Genomic DNA, 15,819 nt, shown 5'->3' on the forward strand with positions numbered 1-15,819 from the left:
TTCAACCATAAATGTATTTTGATGCTTTGGCAACATAAGATGTACCTTATCATGCCAATAAAGCGATTTGTATTGTATTATTGTATTGTATTGCAAGGGGGTTGGAGTATAAGAGTAAGGAATTGCTGCAATTGTACAGGGCCTTGGTGAGACCACACCTGGAGTACTGGGCACAGTTTTGGTCTCCTTATCTAAGGAAGGATATACTTGCCATAGAGGCGGTGCAACAAAGGTTCACTAGATTGATTCCTGGGATGAGAGGGCTGTCCTATGAGAAAGAAAGACTTGCATTTATATAGTGCCTTTCATGACCACCGGGCGCCTCAAAGCACTTTGCAGCCAATGAAGTACTTCTGCAGTGCTATCCAATGATCAGACCTGGCAACTGCGTGATGGTGCCGTGCCCTTCTTAAAGCATTCCAGGTCAGAGGCTGTCACATTAAGGGGAAAATCTGCGTCAAAACGGTAGAAGGAGCGTTCCCAGATGTGACCCAGGTGTGGACACAGTGAACATTGAAATGTACATAAGGCAGGTTTACTGGTGACAGGATACCCCGATTTTAAGAGAGTAGATCCCTGTAACTGAAAGTGAAATTGTGGTGTGTGGATGTCGGGTCAGTGTGTGATGCCCTTTGTTGATTGTTACAGTATATTAAAGATTTCCTCCTTTTTGTTTGTCACAATTCCAAGAGGAAAAAGTGGAGGAGTTAACCACTGGGTCCCTTGTTTCTGATGGTCCAGATGGTGACCAGAAGGATGAAAATAATGTGCAAGGCGATGAAACAATGGCCGAGACTGAAGAAGGAGGTGAAAGCCCATTACCTTTGTGTCTGTCTTTTAAGATTTCCTGTTGTATTTCATTCCGGGAGGCTGTAAACTTCTATTTCAGTCTCTTTCAACTTAAATTGGTGGCTTTACACACTTATTTGTTCCTTTTCACATTGTCTGTACACCACCAGGAATGAGCAGGGTTAACAATGGTGACAGTGATGAAGCTGATATTTTAGATATTACAGCACTGATGAATCATTGTGTGTATGATTCCTCGGCCTGTTCCTTTTATATAGTGTTTTGACATGTTGCACATTCCCTGAATGAGTCAGAACCAGCTTTGGTGCAGAAGACGATTGACGCATCCGGCACCAAATGCTGCTGTGGGAGCCGGTTCTACAGTGATCACCGAGAGCTCTGTCGGCGGGCCCGGGGGGGGAGCTCGGTCAGCCCAGGGGGCGGAGCTCTGTCAGTGGGCGGAGCTCTGTCAGTGGGCCCAGGGGGCGGAGCTCTGTCGGTGGGCCCAGGTGGGCGGAGCTCTGTCAGTGGGCCCAGGGGGCGGAGCTCTGTCAGTGGGCCCGGGGGGCGGAGCTCGGTCGGTGGGCCCAGGGGGCGGAGCTCTGTCGGTGGGCCCAGGTGGGCGGAGCTCTGTCGGTGGGCCCAGGGGGGCGGAGCTCTGTCGGCGGGCCATGGGGCGGAGCACTGTCGGTCAGCCCAGGGGGTGGAGCTCTGTCAGCCAGCCCGGGGGGCGGAGCTCGGTCAGTGGGCCCAGGGGGTGGAGCTCAGTCGGTGGGCCCAGGGGGCGGAGCTCTGTCGGTGGGCCCAGGGGGCGGAGCTCTCGGTCAGCCCGGGGGGGCGGAGCTCTGTCGGCGGGCCATGGGGCGGAGCTCGGTCAGTGGGCCCAGGGGGTGGAGCTCTGTCGGTGGGCCCAGGGGGCGGAGCTCTGTCAGTGGGCCCAGGGGGCGGAGCTCTGTCAGTGGGCCCAGGGGGCGGAGCTCTGTCAGTGGGCCCAGGGGGCGGAGCTCTGTCAGTGGGCCCAGGGGGCGGAGCACAGTCGGTCAGCCCAGGGGGCGGAGCTCTGTCAGCCAGCCCGGGGGGCGGAGCTCGGTCAGTGGGCCCAGGGGGCGGAGCTCTGTCGGTGGGCCCAGGCAGCGGAGCTCTGTCGGTGGGCCCAGGGGGGCGGAGCTCTGTCGGTGGGCCCAGGGGGGCGGAGCTCTGTCGGTGGGCCCGGGGGGCGGAGCTCTGTCGGTCAGCCCGGGGGGCGGAGCTCTGTCGGCGGGCCATGGGGCGGAGCTCTGTCGGTGGGCCCAGGGGGCGGAGCTCGGTCGGTGGGCCCAGGGGTGGAGCTCTGTCGGTGGGCCCGGGGGGGCGGAGCTCGGTCGGTGGGCCCAGGGGGCGGAGCTCTGTCGGTGGGCCCAGGTGGGCGGAGCTCTGTCGGTGGGCCCAGGGGGGCGGAGCTCTGTTGGTGGGCCCAGCGGGCGGAGCTCTGTCGGTCAGCCCAGGGGGTGGAGCTCTGTCAGCCAGCCTGGGGGGCAGAGCTCGGTCAGTGGGCCCAGGGGGTGGAGCTCTGTCGGTGGGCCCAGGGGGCGGAGCTCTGTTGGTGGGCCCAGGGGGCAGAGCTCTGTCGGTGGGCCCAGGGGGCGGAGCTCTCGGTCAGCCCGGGGGGGCGGAGCTCTGTCGGCGGGCCATGGGGCGGAGCTCGGTCAGTGGGCCCAGGGGGTGGAGCTCTGTCGGTGGGCCCAGGGGGCGGAGCTCTGTCAGTGGGCCCAGGGGGCGGAGCTCTGTCAGTGGGCCCAGGGGGCGGAGCTCTGTCAGTGGGCCCAGGGGGCGGAGCACAGTCGGTCAGCCCAGGGGGCGGAGCTCTGTCAGCCAGCCCGGGGGGCGGAGCTCGGTCAGTGGGCCCAGGGGGCGGAGCTCTGTCGGTGGGCCCAGGCAGCGGAGCTCTGTCGGTGGGCCCAGGGGGGCGGAGCTCTGTCGGTGGGCCCAGGGGGGCGGAGCTCTGTCGGTGGGCCCGGGGGGCGGAGCTCTGTCGGTCAGCCCGGGGGGCGGAGCTCTGTCGGCGGGCCATGGGGCGGAGCTCTGTCGGTGGGCCCAGGGGGCGGAGCTCGGTCGGTGGGCCCAGGGGCGGAGCTCTGTCGGTCAGTTGATTTCTGAAGTTTTGTATCTTAAGCTGAAATTGTTTACAAATAGTCAGCATAGTCCAATCCCAGAAAAGAAAAGGTCCATCTTCAGATAGCAATCATAGAGTAGTATCCGTTATATACAAAAGGTGGCACCAACCAGCACTGGCATTCACGTAATTTACAAATGCTCTGGGTGATTCTTTTCCCCCATTTAAAAAATGTCTCGTAAGAAGTTTTGGATAGTGGAACAGGCAGGATTCACATAAATGGGGCCTGGCACAATACAGATCCATACTACATGGGAAGATTACCTGGTCCTTGCAGCTGAATACACAGAGATCTTTATGCAGTTATATAGTTTTTTTCACTAAAATAGAAAATGCTGGAAGTATGCAGCAAATTGTCAAAGTATGACGAGAAAAATTCTGCCGGCCTTTGGAAAGACTCGGAAGGCTTCTCAATCAATTTTCAGCCTGTATTTTCTTTGCAGGGGCAGGGAATTAAGAGACAGGGAACGCAAGCCCAAGGTGCAGGCACGAGCTTGCTGGCAAATGGCGAAGCATCCCAGCCTCTGACCCCCCTGTTTGAAGGCTGGTGAAGTGGAGGGAGTCGTGCGTGAGGTGGGGCCAGAAGGGTTGCCCTCTGCGCCACGCTGCTGCACCATCCCCATAGGCCAGCACGTCTGCAAGGAGGAGCAGCCAATTTTTAGGCCACAGCTGATCATTGCTGTCACTGGATGTGCCAGCCCTACGCTGCAGAGTAGCTGCAGGTGCCTTTGCAGGAGACGGCACAGCTCTGCCTCTCTGAAGCCCTCATGGTTGTTACCAGGTTGATTTGCCCCAGTGCCTGCAGATCAGGATGGTGGCACCTCGCCGTGTGGAGGCAGTCTGGGTACTGGATGTGGCACACACTGCCATGTCGTCTTTCATGCAGGGCCACGGGAAGCAGGCAAAGTGTGATTGGGGTGCTTCTGAAGAGCTATCTAACATTCCAGTTAGTCAAGCATTCACATATAGTGGTGCCTTTGGAGGTTCTGCCCCAGTTTCTACCCAAGGAAAAGAAGCTTCCTTGTGCACTAGTGGTCTGCCAAAGGTGTGTTGACCTCTATTTGCAGATGTGAGTATTCAGGTCCTGGCAGATGAGCGCAGCCTGACCTGCCTGGCATTCTTCCATTGGTCCTCCACCTCTTCCAAACCCCTCAGATAAGGGACTCCCATTGGGAAACCCATTGGCACCAGTAATAGCACTGAAGGCAAATTAAATTGGCACAAAGGCTTGTGGCAACTTAAGTGTATCCAGAAAAAAAATGAGGAAGAAAGGTTAAGAAATGGCTGAAATACACCAAAATACTGTGTCTTCACCCAGGAACATTGGAACAAGAGTTGGCCATTCAGCCCCTTTAGCCTGTTCCGCCATTCAGACACATCACGGCCGATCTGTACCTCAACTCCATTTACCCGCCTTTGCTCCATATCCTTTGATACCCTTACCTGATATGAACACCTTGACCTGCTTACCGTCACCGAGCAGCTCTGGGTGCCCATTTTGTAGCGGAGTGATTTAGAAATGACATCCTGCATCCAGAGTGGTGGGAAATGGCCTCCAGAGTGCCCTTGTTCAATATGAATGTTTAAATGAAGCTGTTTGGAGCAGAGACATCGAAACGCTGGATCTCCATGCTCCCCAAATTGCATGTGATATAATGTGGCTGGAGCTCCGGCAAAACCCAACTCCACCTAGTTTTCCACTTGGGATTGCCTGATATTTCTGCACAACTCCGATGAGCTCAGCGGAAAATCACTTCCTATCTGGTTTAAAGGCCTGTCGTCCCTGTGGTTTTTGCACTTACTCCTGGTGCTGTCTGAAGAATGGAGGCAGTGTCTTCATCCCAGTCTAGGTCTGGAACTTGTGCTCATTATCTGATAGGTGGCTTGGCTGTGCATCAACAGCATTAGGAAGTATAACTGAAATATGTGAGCAGCATTTGCAGGAGAACCAAACGCATGGTGTTGTTTAATTACAGAGCAACTTGCAGAGGAGGAGGAGGAGGAGAAAGAAACGAGCAAAAAGCCAGAAGAAAGAATACTGTTAGATGACTTCTTCTATGACTATGAGGATCTATATTCAAAGCCGTTCATCTCACCAGAGTCAGGGATTCCAGAAAATCTCCTCATCTTTATGTATCCTTTATTAAAACAGCAGAAGCACTCTGCACAAACATAGGGCATCAGCACCCGACCACATTGCTGCCCGGGACACCAGCGATGGCCTCACCATGTCCAGATTTGTTTCACTTAACACTGTACACCCTGGCTGCCACATGATGCGCCAGGTTGGCACCACCCCACATCAACACCATAAAGCATCCCTACAATATCCAAGCCATTCCTTTCACACTCATGACCATTGCGGGGGGTACCGTTATGTCTCACCATTCACTGCAACTCACTAAGACGTTTCCAAAGGTGCACACAAATCTGTCCAAGAAGGCAAAGTGGTGACAATAAGGATTTCAATGCTTGACAACACATTACCAAAAGTTTACATGAACATTGGCTAAAACACCCAAGTGCCTACCCTTGTGTGTTAGTTGGTATGTTTGGATTAGGATGAGGGTGAATGTGAGGTGGCTAGTGAGATGGGGAAGTGATAATGTAGATAGAGAGGGATGGGTGGAGGTGCAAGGTAAGTTGGTGTGAGTAAGGATGTGCAGGAGTAGGGTAGGGAAGGCAGAGTGATGGGGATATGATGAGTGGCACAGCAGGATGAGGTTGAGTATGGCTTTGCAGTAATGTTTCGTGATCTACTGAGATTATTGAAAGGTTTGCGCCACTGCAGCCAGGTCCTGCTGACAACATCCCGACTTGTCCTCCTGTGCAATGTGCAACCAGGCTGCGTTGGTGTCCTGGGGAGGTGTCTTCTGCCCATTGGAAGGGAAGAGAACCTCCCTGCGTGCTGTGACTCCCTCCATAAGCATATAGAGGGAGTCATGGGAGAGCCTTGGTGCAGCCGTGCACCTTTGTGCAGTCATTGTCAGTGTTTTCAGCACCTCAATGCTGCAGAACACTGACCGCACCACTGTCAAAATCAATGTGGACATGGCCCCTTTAAGGAAGCTGGCTGCTGATGCGTCATCAGATGATGTCATCAGACCTGCTTTCTTTTAATTGGCCGGGAACCTCGCAGGGCAGGCTTAACAAGCCCAATCAGGGCAAAGTCACTTGGAGGAGGCGGGATGAAGATGGGTGCAGAGTGCCGCACCGGACTCGCCACAGATGGCGAAATCGTGGCCATTGTGTCAGAACATTGTAATCCCAGTGTATAGTAAATTTAATTTATTTCCCAAATTAATCCATGTACAGTAAATTTAATTTATTTCCCAAATTAATCCATGTACAGTAAATTTAATTTATTTCCCAAATTAATCCATGTACAGTAAATTTAATTTATTTCCCAAATTAATCCATGTACAGTAAATTTAATTTATTTCCCAAATTAATCCATGTACAGTAAATTTAATTTATTTCCCAAATTAATCCATGTACAGTAAATGTAATCTATTTCCCAAATTAATCCATGTACAGTAAATGTAATCTATTTCCCAAATTAATCCCAGTATACAATAAATGTAATTGATCATAGGGTCAGTTGAATCTATTGAAGTTTGTTTTCCACCCTCTGCCTTCTGTTAACTCTTGTCTGCCTTGACCATTTTTGATCCCAGATATTCTTTCGGCTACGACTGCACTCGGCGAGTGAACATTCAGCTCATGGATGAGCAAACCGTAATGTTTGTGGCTGGTAACCTGGTAATCCTCATGAATATTAAGACCAAGGAGCAAAAGTATATTCGAAGCAACAGTGGAGGAGGCATTGGCATTGTGATGGTAATGTTTAATCCCCCCTCCATCCCCAAAACACTGTAAATATACCATAGTGCAAAATGCTTTAATTATATGCATATATCCAGCTTGGTCATTGTTACCTTTGAAACAAGCAAAGGTATTTGTTTAATTTGTGCTGAGATCACTAAATAATACTAGTGTTTCTATGGTGCCTTATCACATTGGACTATTAAATACTTAATTCATTGTTGTTTAATAAGGTATGAGGTATTTTGAAATTGTATCATTCAGAGATTTGAGCCCGTAATCCAGGCTGACACTCCCAGTGCAGTGCTGAGGGAGTGCTGCACTGTCGGGAGGGGCCACCTTTCGGATGAGATGTTAAACTGAGGCCCCGTCTGCCCCCTCGGGGATGTAAAAGATCCCACGGCACTATTTTGAAGAAGAGTAAGGGAATCCTCCCAGTACCCTGACCAATATCCCTCAATTAGTGCCTTGGATCTTGCTGTCCACATTCACTAGTGCTTTTCCCTACATCACGACAGTGGCTGCAGTTCAAAAGTGGTTCTTGGTTGTAGGAACATAGGAACAGGAGGAGGCCATTTAGCCCCTCGAATCTTTTCCGCCATTCAATGAGATCATGGCTGATCTGTGACCTAACCCCATATACCCGCCTTTGCCCCGTATCCCTTAATACCTTTGGTTAACAAAAATCTTATCAATCTCAGATTTTAAATTAACCATTGACCCAGCATCAATTGCCATTTGTAGAAGAGAGTTCCAAACTTCTACCACCCTTTGTGTGTAGAAGTGTTTCCTAATTTCACTCCTGAAAGGTCTGGCTCTAATTTTTAGGCTCTGCCCCCAGTCCTAGAATCCCCAACCAGCGGAAATAGTTTCTCTCTATCTACCCTATCAGTTCCCCTTAATATCCTGAAAACTTCGATCAGATCACCCCATAACCACCTAAATTCCAGGGAATACAACCCTAGTTTGTGTAAGCTCTCCTCGTAATTTAACCCTTGAAGTCCTGGTATCATTCTGGTAAACTACGCTATGGTCCCTCCAAGGCCAATATATCCTTCCTAAGGTGTGGTGCCCAGAACTGCTCCCAGTGCTCCAGGTGTGGTCTAACCAGGGTTTTGTACAGCTGCAGCATAACTTCTACCCCCTTGTATTCTAGTCCTCTAGATATAAAGGCCAGCATTCCATTAGCAATTTTGATCATTTTCTGTACCCGTCCATGACATTTTAATGATCTATGTACATGGACCCCCAAGTCTCTTTGGACCCCCACTCTTTCTAAATTTTCATCATTTAGAAAGTACCCTGTTCTATCCCTTTTTGGTCCAAAGTGGATGACTTCACACTTGCCTACATTGAAATCCATTTGCCACAGTTATTAATATCTCTGTAATTTTATGCTTCCATCTACACTGCCACCTATCTTTGTGTAATCAGCAAACTTGGATATGTATCTTTCTATCCCATCATCTAAGTCATTTATAAATAGTGTGAATAGTTGAGACCCCAACACAGATCCCTGCGGGACACCATTAGTCACATCCTGCCAATTAGAGTATCTGTCCATTATCCCTACTGCCTGTCTCCAGCCGCTCAGCCAATTTCCCAACCATGTCAATAATTTTCATTCAATTCTGTGAGCTTCAACTTTAGCTAGCAGTCTGTTATGAGGGACTTTATCAAACGCCTTCTGGAAGTCCATATAAAAAAACATCCATAGACATTCCACTGTCGACTACTTTAGTCACCTCTTCAAAAAATTCAATCAGGTTCGTCAAGCAAGTGTGAAGCACTTTGGGACAGTCAGGATGTGAAAGGAGCTATATAAATGCAAGTTTGTTTTTTCTTAGATTGGCTACACAATGGGCAGATATTGGCAAATGTATCTGAATCATAAATATACCATGAATCAAATTGAATTTGTATAGAGAGGTTTAGAAAGGGCCTGGGTTGGTAATTGTGAAACAATTGAAAAAGCTTAATAGGCGTTTAAGTTATAAAGCCAAAACAATTGAATTATAACCCTCAGAAGTCATGCTGAGAGTTTACAATATGATGGCGAGTTGACACTTGGAGTTCAGGGAACCACATTACAAAAAGATGCACAATCATTTGACAAAGGACAGAGGAAAGCAACCAAACTAATCCTAGTGTAAAAGGGGTGAGGAAGCATTCGAGAAGCTCAAATTCTAGTTGAGAGAGAAGGTGGGACCTCACTGGGGTTACAACATATTAGTCTGCATAAACTGCAAATACTATTTGAGTGAGCTGGTGAACTAGAACCAGAGGGAAGAGATTTAAATAGTGGAAAATGAACTTAAACAAGTATCAGGAAGAACTTAAAAAAACTCAGTGCAAAAGCAGGGATTCTTGGCACAGTCACAGGACAGGTACTTCTTTTCATCCAGTTAATGCAGCTAATTCCTGTTTTATTGTTCACACCTAGGTTCATCCAAGCGGAAACTATTTTGCTGTAGGGGAAAAGGGCTTCAAGCCTCATATCATCATCTATGAATATCCTTCCCTGAAGCCGTACAGAATCCTGCGAGGTGAGTGCAATCCTGTGAAGTCAATTCTGACCTTTTCCTTTGTTCTACCATTGGCAGCAGTGCCTTTAGCTGCCTAGGCCTTGAGCTCTGGAATTCCCTCCTTAAATCTTTCTGCCTCTCTTCCTCTCTCCTCTCCTTTAAGAAACTCCTTAATACCTACTTTTTGGAGCAAGCTTTTGGTTACCTGTCCTAATACCTTTTTATGTGGCTTGGTGTCAAATTTTGTCTGATAACGCCCTTGTGGTGTGCCTCGGGACGTTTTACTGCGTTAAAAGACACTATATCATCGCTTGTTGGTGTTGTTGTTGTTCTTGGTGGAAACACTAGAGATTGGGAGAGGGAATGGGAAGGGAACTTGAGGTTCACATTTTTCCTGCAACCCCAGCAAAATGTAGCCTGCAGCCATTGGTGGCTCCTGTCCCACCGCCACAGCATGCCCACCACAGCACGCAGTGCCACCCACCACCACAGCACACCGTGCCACCCACCACCACAGCACGCCCACCACAGCACGCAGTGCCACCCACCACCACAGCACACCGTGCCACCCACCACCACAGCACGCAGTGCCACCCACCACCACAGCACGCCCACCACAGCACGCCGTGCCACCCACCACCACAGCACGCCGTGCCACCCACCACCACAACACGCAGTGCCACCCACCACCACAGCACGCCCACCACAGCACGCAGTGCCACCCACCACCACAGCACGCAGTGCCACCCACCACCACAGCACGCCCACCACAGCACGCAGTGCCACCCACCACCACAGCACGCAGTGCCACCCACCACCACAGCACGCCCACCACAGCACACCGTGCCACCCACCACCACAACACGCCATGCCACCCACCACCACAGCACGCCCACCACAGCACACCGTGCCACCCACCACCACAACACGCCATGCCACCCACCACCACAGCACGCCCACCACAGCACGCCGTGCCACCCACCACAGCACACCGTGCCACCCACCACCACAGCACGCAGTGCCACCCACCACCACAGCACGCCCACCACAGCACACCGTGCCACCCACCACCACAACACGCCATGCCACCCACCACCACAGCACGCCGTGCCACCCACCACAGCACACCGTGCCACCCACCACCACAGCACGCCCACCACAGCACGCCACCCACCACCACAGCACGCAGTGCCACCCACCACCACAGCACGCCCACCACAGCACACCGTGCCACCCACCACCACAACATGCCATGCCACCCACCACCACAGCACACCGTGCCACCCACCACCACAACACGCCATGCCACCCACCACCACAGCACGCCATGCCACCCACCACCACAGCACGCCGTGCCACCCACCACCACAGCACACCGTGCCACCCACCACCACAACACGCCATGCCACCCACCACCACAGCACGCCATGCCACCCACCACCACAGCACGCAGTGCCACCCACCACCACAGCACACCGTGCCACCCACCACCACAACACGCCATGCCACCCACCACCACAGCACGCCATGCCACCCACCACCACAGCACGCAGTGCCACCCACCACCACAGCACGCCATGCCACCCACCACCACAGCACGCAGTGCCACCCACCACCACAGCACGCCATGCCACCCACCACCACAGCACACCGTGCCACCCACCACCACAACACGCCATGCCACCCACCACCACAGCACGCCATGCCACCCACCACCACAGCACGCCATGCCACCCACCACCACAGCACGCAGTGCCACCCACCACCACAGCACACCGTGCCACCCACCACCACAGCACGCCGTGCCACCCACCACCACAGCACGCCGTGCCACCCACCACCACAGCACGCCGTGCCACCCACCGCCACAGCACGCCCACCACAGCACGCCCACCACAGCACACCGTGCCACCCACGCCCACTACAGCACGCCGTGCCACCCACCACCACAGCACTCCGTGCCACCCACCACCACAGCACTCCGTGCCACCCACCACCACAACACACCATGCCACCCACCACCATATACCAAGAGGCCATTAAAGTATCGGATTGTCGTAAAAACCCATCTGGTTCACTAATGTCCTTTCGCAAAGGAAATCTGCCGTCCTTACCTGGTCTGGCCTTTATGTGACACCAGACCCACAACAATGTAGTTAACTCTTAACTGCCCTCTGAAATGGCCTAGCAAGCCACTCAGTTGTATTAAACTGCTATGAAAAACAATAATAAGAATAAAACCGAACAAACCACCTGGCATCGACCTAGTCACCGGATTCGGACACGGCAAAGGCACACCCAGCCCAGTGAACCCTGCAAAGTCCTCCTCACCAACATCTGGGGACTTGTGCTAAAATTGGGAGAGCTGTCCCACAGACTAGTCAAGCAACAGCCTGACATAGTCATACTCACAGAATCATACCTTTCAGCCAATGTCCCAAACTCCTCCCTCACCATCCCTGGGTATGTCCTGTCCTACTGGCAGGACAGACCCACCAGGGGTGGCGGCACAGTGGGATACAGTTGGGAGGGAGTGGCCCTGGGAGTCCTCAACATTGACTCCTGTAGACCCCATGAAGTCTCATGGCATCAGGTCAAGCATGGGCAAGGAAACCTCCTGCTGATTACCACCTACCACCCTCCCTCAGCTGATGAATCAGTACTCCTCCACGTTGAACTCCACTAGGAAGAAGCACCGAGGGTCGCAAAAGCACAGAATGTACTCTGGGTGGAGGACTTCAATATCCATCACCAAGAGTGGCTCAGTAGCACCACTATTGACTGAGCTTGCTAAGTCCTGAAGGACATAGCTGCCAAACTGGGCCTGCGGCAGGTAGTGAGAGAACCAACACGAGGGGAAAAACCTACTTGACTTCATCCTCCCCAATCTACCTCTCACTGTTGCATCTGTCCTTGACAGTATTGGCAGCAGTGTCCACCGCACAGTCCTTGTGGAGACTTTACACTGAGGACACCCTCCATCGTGTTATGTGGCACTACCACTGTGCTAAATGGGATAGATTCAAAACAGTTCTAGCAGCTCAAATCTGGGCATCCATGAGGTGCTGTGGGCCATCAGCAGCAGCAGAATTGTATTCCACCACAATCTGTACCCTCATGGCCCAGCATATCCCTCAATCTACCATTACCATCAAGCCAGGGGACCAACCCTGGTTGAATGAGGAGTGTAGAAGAGCATGCCAGGAGCAGCACCAAGTGTACCTAAAAATGAAGCTACAAAAAAACAGAACTACATGCATGCTAAAAAGCGGAAGCAGCATGCTATAGACCGAGCTAAGCGATCCCACAACTAACGAATCAGATCAAAGCTCTGCAGTCCTGCCACATCCAGTCGTGAATGGTGGTAGAGAATTAAACAACTAACGGGAGGAGGAGGCTCCATGAATATCCCCATCCTCAGTGGTGGTGGAGCCCAGCATGTGAGTGCAAAAGACACGGCTGAAGCCATTTGCAGCCATCTTCAGCCAGAAGTGCCGAGTGGATGATCCATCCCAGCTTCCTCCTGAGGTCCCCACCATCAGAGAAGCCAGTCTTCAACCAATTCAATTCATGCCATGTGATATCAAGAAACGGCTGAGCGCACTGGATACAGCAAAGGCTGTGGGCCCCGACAACATCCCGGCTGTCATGCTGAAGACTTGTGCTCCAGAACTAGCCGCGCCTCTAGCCAAGCTGTTCCAGTACAGCTACAACACTGGCATCTACCTGACAAAGTAGAAAATTGCCCAGGTATGTCCAGTCCACAAAAGCTGGACAAATCAAATCCAGCCAATTACCACCCCATTAGTGTACTCTCAATCATCAGCAAAGTGATGGAAAGTGTCATTGACAGAGCTATTAAGTGGCACTTACTCACCAATAACCTGCTCTCCAATGCTCAGTTTCCGCCAGGACCACTCGGTTCCAGACTGTTAGAAATTGGGGTACCTAAAATGTATATGGTTATTATGCTAATAAAAGTGTGATGTGAATAATACTGTGTTTAAATGATTGTATTAAAGCGCGAGTTGTATAAGTTGTGTTTTACTGGAACTACTTAAGTTTCATTTTCCTGGAAACTTGTATTAGAGCTTGAGATAAAGTGTCTTCAGACTAGTTTTAGATTAGATGGATAGATGCTTACAATTTGCCCATGTTTTCAGTCCCCTGCGGATGTTCGAGCATTCCAACAGTGGCAGTCACCATATGGCCTTGCTTCCCAGGCTAGCTGTCTGCTGTGTGTGTGCTCGGAAGGTTGCTGATTGTATCTTTAATTTGGCCAACTAAGGCCCCATGCCTGCCTATGTTTCTCCCATTAATAACCATATTGGAATGCTAAGTTAGGAATTAGAGCTCGTTTAACACAGCTGCTTGTGAAGATATGTAGAAGTTAATTAAGTATAAGAACATAGAATAGAAGGAATTTATGGGAGTTAACGTATCATCTCAGGATAGAATAGTCTGTTAGATTAGGGGGCAATAGTTTGAATAGCGGCTGGCTGAGTAGACAGCTCTAGCACGAGCCTCTGATTAAAAGGCCCAAGGCTGTGCCTGGTACGCACTGGCTGCACCAGGGAGGATAAGGACGGACGAGGTAAGAGGAATTCAGATGGATTGGCCTTCAAAATGTATAAACAAGAAAGACGTGAGGAAAAGCATAAGATCCCTTAAGGCAGCTGTCTCCAATCTGGACCGGGACCTGCTGCTACTTGTCATGGTCGTATGTTTTTGCTGTGTAATTAGTGTGTTATATCCGTCTGTAACTCCGATTAAACACAACATACCCACCATATTGGTTTGCACTCGATCCTGATGATTTGAAAGACCAGAGATAATCTAATCTCAACAAGACCTCATTATAGCCTTGGTCCAAACATGGACAAAAGAGCTGAATTCCAGAGGTGAGGTGAGAGTGACTGCCCTTGACATCAAGGCAGCATTTGATCGAGTGTGGCATCAAGGAGCCCTAGTAAAACTGAAGCCAATGGGAATCGGGGAGGAAAAACTCTCCACTGGCTGGAATCGTACTTAGCACAAAGGAAGATGGTTGTGGTGGTTGAAGGTCAATCATCACAGCCCAAGGACATCGCTGCAGGAGTTCCTCAGGGCAATGGCCTAGGCCCAACCATCTTCAGCTGCTTCATCAATGACCTTCCCTCCATCATAAGGTCAGAAGTGGGGATGTTCGCTGATGACTGCACAGTGTTCAGTTCCATTTGCAATTCATCAGATAATGAAGCAGTCTGTGCCCGCATGGAGCAAGACCTGGACAACATTCAGGTTTGGGCTGATAAGTGGCAAGTAATATTCGCGCCACACAAGTGCCAGGCAATGACCATCTCCAACAAGAGAGAGTCTAACCACCTCCCCTTGACATTCAACGGCATTACCATTGCCGAATCCCCCACCATCAACATCCTGGGGGTCACCATTGACCAGAAACTTAACTGGACCAGCCACATAAATACTGTGGCTACAAAAGCAAGTCAGAGGCTGGGTATTCTGTGGTGAGTGTCTCACCTCCTGACTCCCCAAAGAACTTTCCACCATCTACAAGGCACAAGTAAGGAGTGTGATGGAATACTCTCCACTTGTCTGGATGAATACAGCTCCAACAACACTCAAAAAGCTCGACACTATCCACGACAAAGCAGCCATTTGATTGGCACCCCATCCACCACGTTATACATTCACTCCCTCCACCACCGGCGTACCTTGGCTGCAATGTGTACCATCTACAAGATGCACTGCAGCAACTCGCCAAGGCTTCTTCGACAGCACCTCCCAAACCCGCGACCTCTTCCACCTAGAAGGACAAGGGCAGCAGACACACATGGGAACACCACCACCTCCACGCTCCCCTCCAAGTTAAATACATCATCCTGACTTGGAAGTATATCGCCGATCCTTCATCGTCGCTGGGTCAAACTCCTGGAACTCCCTCCTTAACAGCACTGTGGGAGCACCTTCACCACACGGACTGCAGCTCATCGCCACCTTCTCAAGGGCAGCTAGGGATGTTACTGGGGTTTTAACAGCACATTGACTGCTAAACAAACGTTATGGTCCTGAAAATCTAATTTTAATTTTGTGGAGTGTCAGAATTATCCATTTTAATAAAAATTTAAATTAAGAGAATTTAAATTAAAAAAAAAAAGTTTGTTCATCTTTATTTTAGGTTTACCTTTCCCCCAATGTGAGAGCCCCAATTTTTTTTGCTCTCTTTGGAAAAAGTTAGAATTGAAGGAGCTTACTTATTCCCTGGCTCTTGGTCTGTGAGAATTCTGCATTGTGATTGGCTGCTTAGACAGCTTGTTGATGTCACAGCAGCTTGCGTTAGGGATTCCCCATTAACTTATGCTGATTTCAGTTGCACGTCGGAAAAGCCGAGCTTCTCGCCAGAGATCGCGAGATCTCTGTGGGAAGCTTAATTCGGGGCCAGCGGTGAACACCTTTGCTTCGCTGCTGACCGCAAATTATGTGATATTGTCGAGTATACGAGAAGTCCTTGAGCTCTTAACGCTGCAA

The 15,819-nt window shown here is 50.9% G+C and overlaps 1 protein-coding gene across 1 annotated transcript in view; it reads left to right on the forward strand.

The window, feature by feature from the left end:
- The first annotated feature begins 673 nt into the window (after positions 1 to 673).
- cfap44 (cilia and flagella associated protein 44) overlaps positions 674 to 15,819 on the forward strand; it is a 209,912-nt gene continuing 194,766 nt past the window's right edge. The window contains exons 1-4 of the mRNA XM_086006122.1: positions 674 to 807; positions 4,918 to 5,074; positions 6,619 to 6,781; positions 9,210 to 9,312. Coding sequence (XP_085862248.1) covers positions 786 to 807; positions 4,918 to 5,074; positions 6,619 to 6,781; positions 9,210 to 9,312 — 445 coding nt within the window. The 5' untranslated portion in view covers positions 674 to 785. The remainder of the gene's footprint in view (positions 808 to 4,917; positions 5,075 to 6,618; positions 6,782 to 9,209; positions 9,313 to 15,819) is intronic.

Source organism: Somniosus microcephalus, chromosome 14, assembly GCF_052327205.1.
Source record: "Somniosus microcephalus isolate GS21.2 chromosome 14, FLI_Smic_1.0, whole genome shotgun sequence".
NCBI lineage: Eukaryota > Metazoa > Chordata > Chondrichthyes > Squaliformes > Somniosidae > Somniosus > Somniosus microcephalus.